This window comes from Nanorana parkeri, unplaced genomic scaffold (genome assembly GCF_000935625.1).
Source record: "Nanorana parkeri isolate BGI_ZX_2015 unplaced genomic scaffold, ASM93562v1 scaffold2822, whole genome shotgun sequence".
NCBI classification, from domain to species: domain Eukaryota; kingdom Metazoa; phylum Chordata; class Amphibia; order Anura; family Dicroglossidae; genus Nanorana; species Nanorana parkeri.
This window is the reverse complement of record NW_017309090.1, coordinates 46,782-62,136: the sequence shown is the minus strand read 5'-3', so window position 1 is coordinate 62,136 and position 15,355 is coordinate 46,782. Positions and strand designations below refer to the sequence as shown.

At 45.9% G+C, this 15,355-nt stretch overlaps 1 protein-coding gene across 1 annotated transcript in view; it reads left to right on the top strand.

The window, feature by feature from the left end:
• Window positions 1-14,574, top strand: part of LOC108802355 (adhesion G protein-coupled receptor E3-like) — a 33,989-nt gene extending 19,415 nt beyond the window's left edge. Inside the window, exons 7-11 of the mRNA XM_018574220.1 lie at window positions 2,662-2,722; window positions 5,965-6,056; window positions 10,525-10,693; window positions 12,393-12,497; window positions 14,455-14,574. Coding sequence (XP_018429722.1) covers window positions 2,662-2,722; window positions 5,965-6,056; window positions 10,525-10,693; window positions 12,393-12,497; window positions 14,455-14,574 — 547 coding nt within the window. The remainder of the gene's footprint in view (window positions 1-2,661; window positions 2,723-5,964; window positions 6,057-10,524; window positions 10,694-12,392; window positions 12,498-14,454) is intronic.
• The last annotated feature ends 781 nt before the right edge of the window (window positions 14,575-15,355 follow it).

Below are 15,355 nucleotides of genomic sequence, written 5' to 3'. Positions count from 1 at the left end.
ATGGCTATATTCGCATGGGCCAAGAGTGTAGGCGCCACCTGATATCGTGTCAGGAAAGTCAGTAAGGAGCAAAGATACAGTCCAAGTTCTGGTAACGGGTGTTTGCATATCAGTATAGAAAACGTTCTAAAGCAAAGTCTAACCTATAGAACGAACCGTGCTCTGGAAACTGCCAACGGGCAGGAGACCTCCGCTTTCGCCGGATCCAACAAAGACTCGCCACAGGGCATAACACTGCAAACTACCCCAAGTGGAGCCATGTGGAGGGCGGCCGGGGTATAATAATACCAGGCAGATCTTCAGCCCTCCGGTGCACCTGTTGCTAGGCTGCGACGTGCGCGTGGGGTGTCGAATCGTCGTGGAGGAGGGGTAGTGACCCGACGGCCACCAAGGCCTCTGCCTCTCTGCCTACCGTTTGCCGGGCTGAAGAGCGATGGAGCTGGAGCAACCTCTGGGTCAGGTTCATACCATCCATCTGGCGGGAGGAATTCAGCATACCATTCCGGGAGGTGTAGGTGAGGTAAGTTGATCTGATCACAGAAGGAAGCACGGCCGTGCAGCCCGCTCTGGAGGCCATTAGACCGAAGGGAAATTTCCAGCGATATGGAACGTTGAGCCGGCGTAGCTCCGTCAAGAGCGGTCTAAGTGCTCTGCGGTTTTGCAGGGTAATACCTGAAAGATCTTGGAAGAGTTTATATCTGATGTTGCGGCGTCGCCCCCGATTGTCCAGTTCCTCCATATGTCTCTGCATGGTAATGAGATGAGTGGTATGCGAGGAGATCGCACGCCTGTTGACTGTAATTTTGTCATCCCGCTGGGCGCCATCTTGCTCAACCACTGATAGGCGATCTGCGATCGATTTTATGTCCGTCCTCAGATCCGCAACCGCATCCGAGAGAGCATGCTTGATCTCACTCACCACAGATTTGAGGTCCGCTCGTTGTGGCAGTTTGTTAATGTAAGAGGGTACATCATCCGCTGACGAGGGATGGCGGCCTTCCTGCTCCGACGCCTCATGTTCAGGCATAGAGTTGGTGTTCCGCGGGTCAGGGTGTTGGGCCCGGAACATTCTTGGGATCGAGTTGTAGCCCTGGGAGCCTGTGTCACGCTCAAAAGGAAGCTGGCGACCAATTTTCCCCATCTCAGCTAATTATCCGTGCAAATTTCTCCCGTCAGCTCTGGAGCTCTTTCAATGTGCGTCCATCTCGTGTCCGCGTCAAGCCACCTGCTCTTCCTTTTAAATCTGTATCTCTTCTCATGCTGGGCAGAACTTCTGTTTTGCAGCAGACTGCCTTGTCTCTGGAATGGATACATGGTGTCTGTGTGAAGGTTCACAACCTGAGCCAGCACTACAGGAAGAGGCCCTGAGCTGCAAAGGGAAGTTCTCCCCCAGCATGAGAAGACATGAGGATTTAAAAGGAAGAGCAGCAAAGAGAAGGGAAACAACCATGGATTACAGTAAGGCGCACATTACAGTATTGGTTTATGTTAAAAAATCTGAGGGTTTAATGTCACTTTAATGAGGATATCTCCTCTTTGGGATCCTCAATCATTCTAAAGAGGAGCTTCAGGCTAAATGAACGGTTGGAATACATATATTTTTACTGTTTTACCTGAGAAAGGATTCATAGCTCAGCTTAGCTAACCTGGTGATATACACAAATAGCCAAACTGCACATTACGGCAATGGACGTACATATGTTCTGGTTTAGCAGTGCAGCTTCACCCAAAAGATTTCCAAAAAGATTCACCCAAATAAGAAAAATAGCTGTTACTGTATTATCAAGATCCACAGTGGCATGATTCGATCTAACAAGATTTGTCCAGCGAATGCCCCATAATACACAGAGAGAATCTGGATTAAAAATGCTGCACCTATCCCTCTGAATATGCAATAAATATTTCCCTTTATCTGTTATCACTGATCCTCTGAGGTTTAGGAAACTGTTGCATGTTTATACACTGAGTGGCCAGATTATTATGACCCCCCCATCAGTACTTCGTTGGGCCGCCTCGTGACTCCACGACATGTTGAAAGGTGATGCGAGGAATCTGACACGGCGCTGTTGCCCTTCTGTTGTCTTGTACCAGTCTTGCCCCTCCCCCGTTCTGCCCTAACATTAACTAGTCGCTGACGGCCACAATTCGCACGCTCAGACCCAGATTTTCGGCTGACAGTCCGGTCTTTAAACACTTTAACAATGAGCCCCTCTTGAACATTTAACGAATTCTGCTGTTTTGCTGATACTCGCTCCATGGCTCTGAGCGCCGACAATCATCCTGCGTTCAAAGGCTGTTAAATCGCATTGTTTCCCCGTATCTTCAGAAACAAATCACTTCTACTGTCGTGGTAACCAACCTGCTTCCCTATTTATAATGGTCTGGCCCTCTTGCAACTTCAGCGCCAAATTATAGCTAATCTGCCTACAAACGTCAGGTGGTCATAATAATCCGGCCACTCGGTGTATATAATAATCCGGCCACTCAGTGTATATGAAGTAATTAATATGAGTACTATAACGTAGCTTGTTATGTTTGCCATTTAAGCTCATTAGAGTGCTGCTGGCACGGCTACATTTATAGAGTAAGTTCTGCTTTGTGTTGTGTTTTGTCCTTTTGTGTTATCATAGTACTGAGTATGTGTTTTGTCCTTTCATGCAGTTGCTGGCTCAGACATGATATTGTTTGGAGCTTCCTTGTTCCAGTCTGTGCATTTATCACAGTAAGTACCGCAGATACTTCATACATCGTCATAGTAGGTAAATGTGTCCGGAGTTGATCCCACAGACACAAAGGGGTTGATTTATAAAGGCAAATAGTTTGTTCCTATTGCAAGGGAGTATCCACGTTGCAGAGGAGCTTTCCCTTACCTCAGTGAATGTGGGGGAAATTCTATTTGCAAAAAAAAAAAGCAATGATGCATAAGGAAATAGAACTTAATTTCCTTGTTTACTTGATTGCATGATGGAAGTCAGCGCAACCCCAATAGCTACACATTCCAAAGCATTTGAAGACATACATCAGATGTTTGATTGTCCTTCACATGCTATTCTTTGCACTCCTGTGCTGCTGTCTTACCCTAAACTATCCATATTGTAAACATTACAAGCTTCAACTGTGTCAAAGCATTGCTTTTAAAAGCCCACTAGCAAGGTATGTAGAAGGTAGGGTCAGAAAGGAATCCTACACCGATCAGCCATAACATTATGACCATCCGCCTAATATTGAGTAGGTCCCATTTTCCGGACCCGTCCAGGTGTGGACTCCACTAGACCTCTGAAGGTGTGCTGTGGTATCTGGTACCAAGCCGCCAGTAGCAGATCCTTTAAGTCCTGAAAGTTGCGAGGTGGAGTCTCCATGGATTGGACTTGTTTTTCCAGCACATCCCGCAGATGATCAATTGGATTGAGATCTGGAGAATTTGGAGGCCAAGTCAACACCTCAAACTCATTGTTGTGTTCCTCAAACCATTCTTCAACCATTTTTGCAGTGTGGCCGGGAGCATTATCCTGCTGAAAGAGGCCACTGCCATCAGGGAGTACAGTTTCCATGAAGGGGGTGGACTTGGTCAGCAACAATGTTTAGGTCGGTGGTACGTGTCAAAGTAACATCTACATGTATGTCAGGACCCGAGGTTTCCCAGCAGAACATTGCCCAAAGCATCACACTGTCTCCGCCGGCTTGTCTTCTTCCCATACTGCGTCCTGGTGTCATCTCTTCCCCAGGTAAGTGACACACACGCACCCAGCCATCCACATGATGTAAAAGAAAACGTTATTCATCAGACCAGGCCACCTTCTACCATTGCTCCGTGGCCCAGTTCTAAAGCTCACATGCCCATTGTATGTGCTTTTGGCTGTGGACACGGGTCAACATGGGCACCCTGTCAGGTCCATAGCTACATTGTACCATATGCAACAAACTGCAATGCTCTGTGTGTTCAACAAGCAAAATGAATGGCAAAGACACTCATCAATTCATAACCAGCTTCAAAGCAAGGCGAACCTGAACCTAATTCATCCTCTGCTATATATGGCATGCTCGCCTCCAGGACTTCACTAGAGTCTCCCCCATTCTGTGGAACTCTTTACCCCAACCTGTCCGTCTATCTCCTACTCTGACTACCTTTAGGCATTCCCTTAAGACTCATCTCTTCAGGGAAGCTTATCAGACCTCAACCTAACCACTGAAATATCAATTTCTCAAATAATGAATCCTCACACAGCTCCCTCCTCATGTATCACTGGCCCCTCTTTTTTAGATTGTAAGCCTTCAGGGGCAGGGCCCTCCTTACCATCTTGTCTTGAATTGTATTGTAATTCTAATGTCTTCCTTATATTGTAAAGCACTGCGCAAACTGTTGGCGCTATATAAATCCTGTATAATAATAATATATGCTCCAAAATGGAGGCTTTGAAGCTGGTTATGAATTGATGAGTGTGTTTGCCATTCAATGTGCAACTAAAACCTCTTAGCAGTTAGACAGGTTTCTTTTGCAGGCTGGCTGGTGAGTGTACTGGGAAACCAGTTGCTGTTGCTCTGTGTTCAGACACCATCCTATTGGACCCGGCATTAACTTTTTCAGCAATTTGAGCTACAGTACCTCTTCTATCGGATTGAACTACACGGGCCAGCCTTCACTCCCTACGTGCATGTATGAGCCTTGGCCATGACCATGACCATGTTGCACCGGTTTTCCTTCCTTGGGCCACTTTTGGTCGGTCCTGACCACTGCAGACCGAGAACATCCCACAAGAGCTGCAGTTTTGGAGTTGCTCTGACCCAGTCGTCTACACATCACAATGTGGCCCTTGTCAAAGTCCCTTAAATCCTTACACTTGCTCCTTTGTTTCTGCTTCCAGGTACCATTGTCATGAGATAATCAATGTTATTCACTTCACCTCTCAGTGGTCATAATGTAATGACTGATCGAGGTATACTGGGTATTCCTCAACCCCAGGACCATGTCTCCCATGTACATGAGGTGCTGTGCTTATTTATCGGTTACTGCAATACACACTTGTGTTTGTGCCTCCACAGACATCATTATAGATGTGATTTCCCCAGTTCTGAGCTCTGCCTTTCATTGCTTAGTTCTGCCTCCCATAAATTAAAGCAATGCATTCCCCAGATCATGCAATATTGTCCTGTTCATGTTCAATGATTTGAAGGCATGTCCAAGCAGTACATCAGATTTATTATCATCAGCTTGACATTGGTGATATTCAGATTAGAGCTGAGAGCAATGACACAAAAACCCCTCCATTGAAGTCTTCTTGAAGGTTGAATGAAACTGAATATTAAAGGAGAACTATGAGGTCAGTGTTTTCCCCCATAGTTCTCCTTAGGGTAACGGGAGGACACAAACTAGCGTCCTCCCGTTACCCTAAGCTCAGTATACTGAGACGCCGCAGCCGGAGCGAATCCCGACTTAGATGACGGGATCCGCCCAGCTGCGTGAGTGACAGCTGGCTCTGCCTATCTAGAGGCAGAGCCAGCTGTACCCGCCCCCTCCCCGTCCGTTCCGCCAGTCAGCGCTGGCAGATCAGAGCGGGGAGAGGGGAATCCAGCCCCTCCCCCTGTCACGGCAGAGAGCCGTGACAGGATCGAGAGGTGAGCAAACCCGGTATGTGTTCGCTCACCTCCCGATCTACTTAGCCGACCTGTGACAGTCTCATTGTCACAGGTCGGCTAGAACTATGAGGTGAGTGGAAATCACTCATCTCATAGTTCTCCTTTAAACTTAGGTTGGGTGCCAGGATCCAGCATGGAGAACGACCACCACCTGCCTTTGTGTCATTGATTGCAGAAAATGTATACATTGCCACTCTGTACATTGTACTGTTGCTGGACTCCAACATGAATTGCAAGCCTCAGTAAAGAATATTGATTTGAGTGCAAGCTCTTGTGCTTTTAGTTTCTTTCACAACTTTACTTTTTTATTATTATTTTACCTTTTAATAGATGAACACGATTCTGTTGGTGCTCACTTTTTGGCTCCTGAAGAAGAGGATGGCAACTCTCAATGCCAATGTGTCCACCCTGAAAAATACTCGGTAAGCATTACATTCATTTTTTGAATAATTTGTTCTGCATTTTGAGGCTCAGGCCATCCAAATCAGAGTTCAGTTTGTGGTTGGTGGCAAATCATTATTCACTATTCACTACTTATGTCCAGCATGAGGTTAGTCTGAGTTCTTGGCTATACCCCTTTGTCACGGGGTATCGCCGGCTTGAGGCATGGAGGGGAACCCACTGGCAGGAAACGGGCAAACAGACCAGAAAACGAGGTACAAGAGGGCAATCCAAAAGGCGTAGTCAAAGTCCGGTCCGGGTCAAGGCAGATGGCTAGGTTCAAGAGCGGAAGGCAGGCCAAGGGGTCAGTAACCAGGAATTCAGATGAGGGGTCAGGGAAAGGCAGCAGTATCCAACACAAGATGCTAGGTGATCGCACCATAGAGGTAGAATAACTCAGCAACAAGCCAGGGCTCTGACTGGAATTTATACCCAGTGGGACCCAGGACCACGACCTAGGACCACCCCCTGGTCGCAGAGACAACCAGGAGGCTTCTCCGTCCGGGAGCCAATGGCATGAGGCAAAGGACGGAACCACCCCCAGCAAGGCCCACACCTGACCACACTAATGTTCAGTGCACGCATGTGCAGCCTGTCTGCCGCACATTTCGCGCAGCAACCTTGGTGCCAGGAGTCCTGCCAAGCCGAAGGAGCCCCCGTGCCCTACACCGTATCTGGCGGCCCAGAGGAGAGGTGAGACCCCTGGTTCCCTGACACCCTTGTCTAATGCATTTTCATTAAAGTCAATAAATAGTGGTTTTGTATATATCTTCATTATCGTCAGGACTGAAATAATAACATTTAACCCCGTGTTATCCTTAGCGTCTTCTAAAATCAGCCTGGTGGTTGCAGAACTCACTAGCTCAAGCTCAAATTTTCATATGTAACTAGCTGACTCAGAGCAGTGACTCCTCTCCCCTCTCACACCGCCATCCACTGGCCTGTACAGGGTACTGTGCAGAGTTTCAGTCAAAGACAAAAGAGAGTCAGAAAACAAACAGCTTCTGCTGTAGTCTTTTTTTTTTTAACTCTATAGTGCTCTGTGAAAAAGATCATAAAAAGCTATAACTGAAAATGTTGAATCTTGCTTTTTAGAATGTGCCCAAAATTATGTGGGAGACGCAGTAAATATGCAATAACATTCTCTGGTCTGCTGAGAATAAAACTCATTTTTGGCTTTGGTGAAATACACTGTTTGGTAAAAGTCTGTTACTGCTCATCATCCTGTAGACTTGTGCGCCGTCAAAAAATTTGTTCCGTTTCGTTTCAGAATATCCGTTATTTCGTAATTCGTGTCCGAAACTCAATTCGGATTCGTACGAAATACGAATTTTCGTTAGTTTCGGCACATTTTCGTAACTTTACGAACATTCGTTATGATGAAGTCAAAAAGCAAAAATACCTTTGTTAATATTGGAGTCGATGGTAGTTGTTTTTTTTATCCGAAATACGAAATTCCGTTTTTATCCGAAATACGTATTTCGGATCCGAATTTCGGATTTCGGATTAAAAAAAAACTACCATCAACTCCAATATAAATGTACTTTGCTTTTTAACTTCATCATAACGAATGTTCGTAATGGAACGAAATTTCGTCAACGGAATTTCGTATTTCCTACCTGTATTTTGTAATCCAACCCTCAGCAGCAGTGGATCCTTATTTCGGATTAAAAAAAAAAATCTTGTCATGTTGTTCAACCTCATTTACAGGGGTAATATTAGTTCCTGTTTCAAAGAAATTCGGATCCGAAATTCGTTAATGGAATTTCGTATTTCGGATATAATTCGGAAACTGCAATTCGGATTTCGGATGCTTCCGAATTTACGAATTTCAGGAAAATTCGTACGAATTCTGATTCGTAACAAAACGAATCGCACATGTCTATCATCCTGTGAACATCATTCCCACTGTGGAGTAAGGTGGTGGTGGCGGCATTATGTTGTGCATGGGGTTTGCTGGATTCAGACACCTGTGGCACACTCCCCAGATCTGCCTCCCTGTACTGGGGCTTTTCTGCTGGATACCACAAATCCAATAACATCTATGTCAAAGAAAGTCAATATGAATGTTTGAGTGCATTGCTCGGTTGTATTTTAGTAGTGCTGGGTAGAGGGATGTTCAACCATGTGTTGCCTGCGTATTTGCAAACACCCAGGAGCTGGGAGAACATTGCTCCCACTAGCCACCATGGAAGGGGTGCAAAGACCACTGATCACCAATAGGGGCACAGACCATTAATAGGGGCTCTGACTACTGACCACCAACGGGTGCCCAGACCATTAAATGCCAACAGTGCACAAACACACTGAAAGCCAACGTTTACACAGGCACACTCCACTGACCACTTATATTTTAAGGGGCATTCTCCACTGACCACTAGTACTTTGGGGGTGCCCTCACCACTGACAACAAACATAAGAGTCAATTCTGGTCAGGACACTATCTACAAGGAGTTTGCATGTTCTCACTGTGCCTGCCTGGGTTTCCCCTGGGTACTCCAGTTTCCTCCAACACTCCAAAGGCATGACTGAGGTAGCATAGATGTCCCCATTCTTTCCCCTAATACGAGCCGCCAAGACCACCCACCACCCGTCCCTGTAAGAAATAAACAGACCACACTCCAAAAATTATTAGATGGCCTCCAAAGAGCCCCAACCGCATAACTACACAGAGCCTAACCACAAGAATTGAGCGGGCGGGAGGGAAGTTCACTCCTCGTCAGACAATCTCCAACTGCTGAAGAGAAGACCCTCCTACTCAGACCACCGTTCAAGCTCCACCTAACCTTTTGACCTGTCCAATTAGGTGAGTGACCTTGTCCAAATACCGAACCCCCGGTAACCATTTTGTAACGTGTCTCCCCTATACACCTAGTCATGTATGCCCTCCACTTATTTATTTTCTCTTCGGGCCTTCCTTGTTGGAAGGTTAATTGGCTCCTGTCTAAATTGGCCCCGTACGTATGTATACATGTGAGATAGTGACCTTAGATTGTAAGTACTTTGAGGGCAGGGGCTGTTGTGAATGTGCAACTATGTAAAGTGCTGCATAAATAAATAATAAAGGGGCACTTACTGCTGGCAACTGCAATCTGCAAGCTGCAATCTGCGCTGTGCATTACCTAGTCTTGACCCCTACACTTTGACTTCTGCAATGTATACAGTGTGTTGTGTATTATATAGTCTTGACAGCCACACCCTATACACTGTATAGTCCTCACTGCTGCACTCTATGCACAATGTTGTATATTACACACTCCTGACTCCTGTACTCTATGCGCTACATAGTCCTGACTCCTACCCTGTATACGTTATGGTGTCCATTACATACCCCTGACCTGTGCACTAACTGTTTTTTTATTTCTATATGTATATTCTACATGCAGAAATGCATAGGTAGTAGAAGACTTTCATTTTTTAAGTCACTCCCACTTGTAGATGTGATTTGGCCACACCCACCGTTTGCATTGCACAATGACCTTTCTCAGTGTTTTCCTGGTGGTCTTAGGTCTTTCGCAATCCTTGCAGGCCCTCTATTGTTGTACATACCATATTAATTGGCAGAACTGGGAATCTGGCCAGAACTGAGGGCAAAATGAAAGTCCATTATAGCAGGTTTTTGGGAAACCTGTTTCATTATGAAAGAGAACTGAGACTGGGGCAGAGGTTCATCTGTCAACTGCCCAATGACCTTAAAGTGACATTAAAGTTAGCACTTACCTTAAATAATGTCTCTTAATCTGATCTTCTTCTTTCCTGATGTTTTCATCTGTCCCTCCAGCGGTGCGGCGGCTCTCCAATCCAGCACTGACTCCTCTGTCCCTGCAGGCACTTCCGATCCCGCGGTGTCTGCATGCGGATGCATGCGTCCATAGACTTACCTTGCATCTCTCCTCGTCTCCCGGCCGAAAATCCAAACTGTGCCCGCCCCAAGATGCTTTGCAGCCGCCCGAGCAGTTTCGGATTCTCGGGCGGGAGCGCGCGGCGATAACGGGGTAAGTTTAAACCGCTGTTAAAGCGGTTTTTTTTTTACTTTTTGCCTATATCTACTGCTTGCTAGCCATAGATATAGGCAAAAAACCAAGAACCTGAATGTCATAAACTGGCCAAAGCCCTAACATCGACCCATCGGAGACTTGAAAATTGCTATCTGCCAACAGAATGAGAAGAATGGATCATATTGTGGGGTCCAGATTTGTAAGGGTGGTGGAGATTTATCCCCCCCAAAAAAATCACACTTGTATTTGTAGCCAAAAGTGGTTCTACTGGTCAAGGTTTTGACTCAGGGGCTGAATATTCATGCAACCAACCAATGTACTTTCATGTCACAGTTATAAGAAAAACGTTAAAAGCCGTCTTCCTGGTTGCTTCATGCAAGCCAGCTCTAGACTCTGTAGAACTCTGATCACTCACATTCATGTCACACCTAACTATTGCTCCTCTCCTCAGGTTACTGACCTTCAAAGCTGTGGCCCAGCTCTTCATCCTTGGCTGTACCTGGGGTATTGGCTACTTCCAGTTTGGACCTCAATCCCTGGTCATTTCTTACCTCTTCACCATCTGTAACAGCCTCCAGGGACTGTACATCTTCCTTGTACACTGTCTGCTCAATCAACAGGTATTTTTTTCCTTTTCTTTGTTATTTTATTTATATCAACAAAACCTAAGCTGAAATTTTTTTTTTGATTATTAGACTTTTTTTTCAGCTTTTTTGAAAAAACTGTCACAGATTATTCACTGTAATCTTTTTGAGACGTTTTTTCTGATACTGTGTTATATATTTTCAATGAAGTTGTAATGCCGTATTATATTCATTAATCGAAGCTGATTTCATCCATCTACTATCATCTACTATTACTTAATCTTAATCGAAGCTGATTTTATCTATTTATTATTATTCAATTTTACTATTTATTCTTTGTCATCTAAGTTTATCACGATTATTCACTTACGTTTGAATGTCATTTATATCTATTAGCCATAGGCTACACTTAATCTTTAGTTAATTGCTTACTCATGTTGTTCACACAGTGATACAAACCATCTTTTTCGTTTACTTTTTATGACTGTTTCAAATACACATAATTTATACATTGATATACACTGATCACTTAACCCAATCTGTGAATATTTACACATATTTTGTTGACTTCATCTCTAGCGCTGTGTTTCAAATACTCTATCTGGAACTAAGGGGCCAAGCCCAACCCCTGAAAAACAACCCCTCCCCCATAATCCCCCCTCCACCAAACTTTACACTTGGCACAATGCAGTCAGACAAGTATCGTTCTCCTGGCATCCACGAAACACAGACACGTCCATCGGATTGGCAGACAGAGAAGCGTGATTGAGTCACTCCAGAGAACACGTCTCCACTTCTCTAGAGTCCAGTGGCAGCGCGCTTTACACCGCGGCATCCCACGCTTTGCATTGCACTTGGTGATGTGAGGCTTGGATGCAGCTGCTCGGCCATGGAAACCCATTCCATGAAGCTCTCTACGCACTGTTGTTGTGCCAATCTGAAGGCCACACCAAGTTTGGAGGTCTGTAGCTATTGTCTCTGCAGACAGTTGGCGACTTCTGCGCACTGTGCGCTTCAGCATGCGCTGACCCCGCTCTGTCATCTTACGTGGCCTACCACTACCTGGCTGAGTTGCTGTTGTTCCCAGTTGCTTCCACTTTGTTATAATCCCAGTAACAGATGACCACGGAATATTTAGTAGCCAGGAAATGTCACGGAACACCTGAATCCAATGATTTGGAGGGGCGTCCCAATACTTTTGGCAATATAGTGTATCTTAAACTGAACTGCCCACTCAACCTTATTTACCTTTTCCAATGGCAGCAGCCTCCCACGTTCTTTACATCTTGCTTGGCAAGGCCGAGTGTGGAGTTGTTTGTGCCTGCACAGTATGTCACCTTTAATGGAAGTCAAAAGTGGTTTGTGTCCACAGGACTTATTATGAGGCCAACCCTCGACTGTACAGCAGAGGTAGACACCAGGAACTGAGGCGTGCAGGAATAAGAATGTAGAATGGGATCAAGGACTATGCGGGAGACCTATAAACAGACATTGTAATACACACAACAGCAAGAAACTGATAGGTAGATTGATGGGTTGTTAGACATAGGAGGGGGGGGGGATTGAACAACACAGTTTATATTTGTGCCCATTGCATAGTTTGGTGACCCATGACTAGTACCAGTTAGTTTGGGGACCTCGAGAGATCCACATATTAGTGTATCAGTCAATGTACTGTAGATTTCTTCATGTTACCTTACCTCCTATAATTAAATCATTTGGTATATTTTTTTAGGTCAGAGAAGAGTACCGCAAATTGTTCAGTGGACTTTGTAAACAGAAGAAGCAGAAGAAACAGGATACGTCCACCATCAGCACCCTTCAAACTGCTTCTAAACCAGTAAGTTAACAAAAACCTACCCTATGGTCATGTAGGGTGTACCTACATCATGGTGTACATCATATGTGCATCATGTACACCATGCCACTTTCTTCCATTTTTAATACATCTGGTTCAGCGGGTCCCTTCTATCACTACGTATGAAAGGATGAGCAGGGTCTTGCAACAATAGAAAATAATGTATATTACAGGATAGGGGTTATTTACCTTTTTAAAGTTTTGGATGGCATGATGTAGTGCTGCAACTCCAAAACTGAATAAATACTGATCTGGCGGAGTTTATAAACAAGCAGGTAAATGGGTTTTGGTGTCGTCGTTTCCAAGACAACTAGTCCCAGCAGTCCTGACAACTAATTGCCATGGGTGTCCTTGTCTCAATCAATAGACAAAGCCTTCGATGGGTGGGGAAGCACTTAGCTCCACCCATGAGCAGCTGAGTTGTCTTACTCAGGTAGAAGGAGGATTGTGGGCCAAATTGGAGATCTAGCACTATAGACTCAATTCACAAAGCTTTACCATGGGGATAAGAATCTTTATTTTCAGCAGTTGGCTCTCAGCAAAAGTAAACTATTCTTTTTTTCTTAAAGGAGAACTATGGGGTCAGTGTTTTTCCCCCATAGTTCTCCTAAGGGTAACGGGAGGACACAAACTAGCGTCCTCCCATCACCCAAAGCTCAGTATATAGGAAGCTACAGCTCGCGGTATACTGAGACGCCTCAGCCGGAGCGGATCCCAACAATTCTGTCTGGATCCGCCCAGCTGCGTGAGCGACAGCTGGCTCTGCCTATCTAGAGGCAGAGCCAGCTGTACCCGCCCCCTTCCCCATCAGTTCCACCAGTCAGTGCTGGAGGATCGTAGCGGGGAATCCCTGCAGAGAGCCGTGAGTGACAGTCACGGCCCTCTGCAGGGATAGATCGACAAGTGAGCGAGCGCTGGTATGTGTTCGCTCACTTCCCGATCAACTGAGCCGACGTGTGACCGTTTCATTGTCACAGGTCGGCTCAGATTATGAGGATGAGTGAAAATCACTCCCCTCATAGTTCTCCTTTAACCACTTCCTGCCCGGAGCAATTTCTTACTATTTGCGCACACATGATGATAAAATCTGAATTATTGGCTAGAAAAATTAATGGGCCTAGAATTATTGATCTCCCTCCGACGTTTGCGGTGATATGTAACATGCGTGGCGCAATTTTCTTGTTTTAGCATTTAGGCGCATCCCTACCTGTGTTTGCGCTTGTATGAGCGTGCACGTGGGGGGGGGGGGGGGGGAACTTTAAACATTTTTTTGCATTTTTTTTTTTTATATGTTACTTTGATTTTTTAATTTTTTTTCCCACTAACTTTATTGCTAACCAGCCCCCTATGTAACAGTAGATATGATGTGTCAGGTCCTCTTTATGGAGACAACAGGGATCTTTCAGACCCCAAAGAAGCTGAGGAAGCAGAGATCTGCTTCCCCAGCCTCTTCTGAGCCAGAGAATGTGCCCAGTGACACCGGAAGTGATGTGATACACATCACGCCCGGGTCCAGTGATTGGAGAAGAGACCAGCGGCTAGAAGCCTGCCGATCTCTCTCCAATCGGGAGAACCGTAGTGCCAGACCCGGGCCCAGACTGGGGACAGCGCAGCCCGGGGAAGCCGGCGGAAGGTGGTAGGAGCCGCACATTCCGCCGATCAGTACGAAGTATGCAGCGGCTGTATAGACGCCGGATCGCTTGTACCTGAACAGCCATTGCCGCTGTTTAAAATGACACCAAGAACACAGCTGCAGCAGCAATTGGTTAATTAAGGATCCCTATCCTGGCATGCTGGCTTTGTGAACTGAACCTCGTGTTTCATGTTCCTAAATACAAGTATAGCCTCTTTCATTGTTCCATGGAACTAGCAATCAGAGTGATTTATTATCATGGTCTGAGGTCACCTTGCTTACGCTAAATTGTCATGTCTTCTGCAGCAGCTGATCTCCTCTCCTGACTGTCCTTCTAACTGCACCCTGGAATCTTCGATGATCTTTCATAAGGAGGTGACCAGTACAGACAACCCTCCAGCCGAGGAGAAGGAGCAGAGCGTGTAGCCGACTTGGTGGACTTGTGAGGAAATTCAAGCTGGGAAAATGACCGACAAGCAGATTGACTCACCGGGGGCGATGTATACAGCAGAAGACAACTAGAAAATATCATTATGATTACCATGTATTCCAGGAACCTGCTCTGGGTATTTGAAGCCTAGCTTCTGATTGGCTGCTGTGGCTAACACCTCCAATTCTCTTGTTTTTCCATCATAAATGAACCACTTTGTAACAACTGTTCTTGCCTATGTACTGGTGGCACCAAACAAGGTCCACCATGGGGTTCCTCAGTGAAACAGAAGACAGAGTAATGCTTCTCTTCTCGAATTTATTGTTATGAAATTTTTAACCCGTTGTGAAGTAAATTTTCCTTTGTTTTTGGTGTGAAAATTCGTAAACCCTAAGGGCCCGTTCACACCAGATGCAGTGAGTTCCGGCCCGATTCTAGCCAGAACGCACTGCTTTGCATTACAGCCGGCTCACTTTTTCGTGGGGCAGGAGGCACGAAGTGAATGGCACCGTAGCCACGCCCTCCGGCCGCAATGCGATCGGCCGCACGGGATCGTAAGTGTCTGGAGAGAGGAGGGGACCTGGCGGTATACCTCATCCCGCCAGGTGAACGTCCCCTCCTCTCTCTGCCGGTGTCCATCACCAAAATGGCCGCTGGCAGGCGTCAGTTAGATGACCGTGCATGCCCGATGATGTCATCACACACAGGTGTGGTGACATCACACGCATGCATGATGATGTCACTGCGGGGTCTCCACTCTGGGTGTCACCCAGCCTC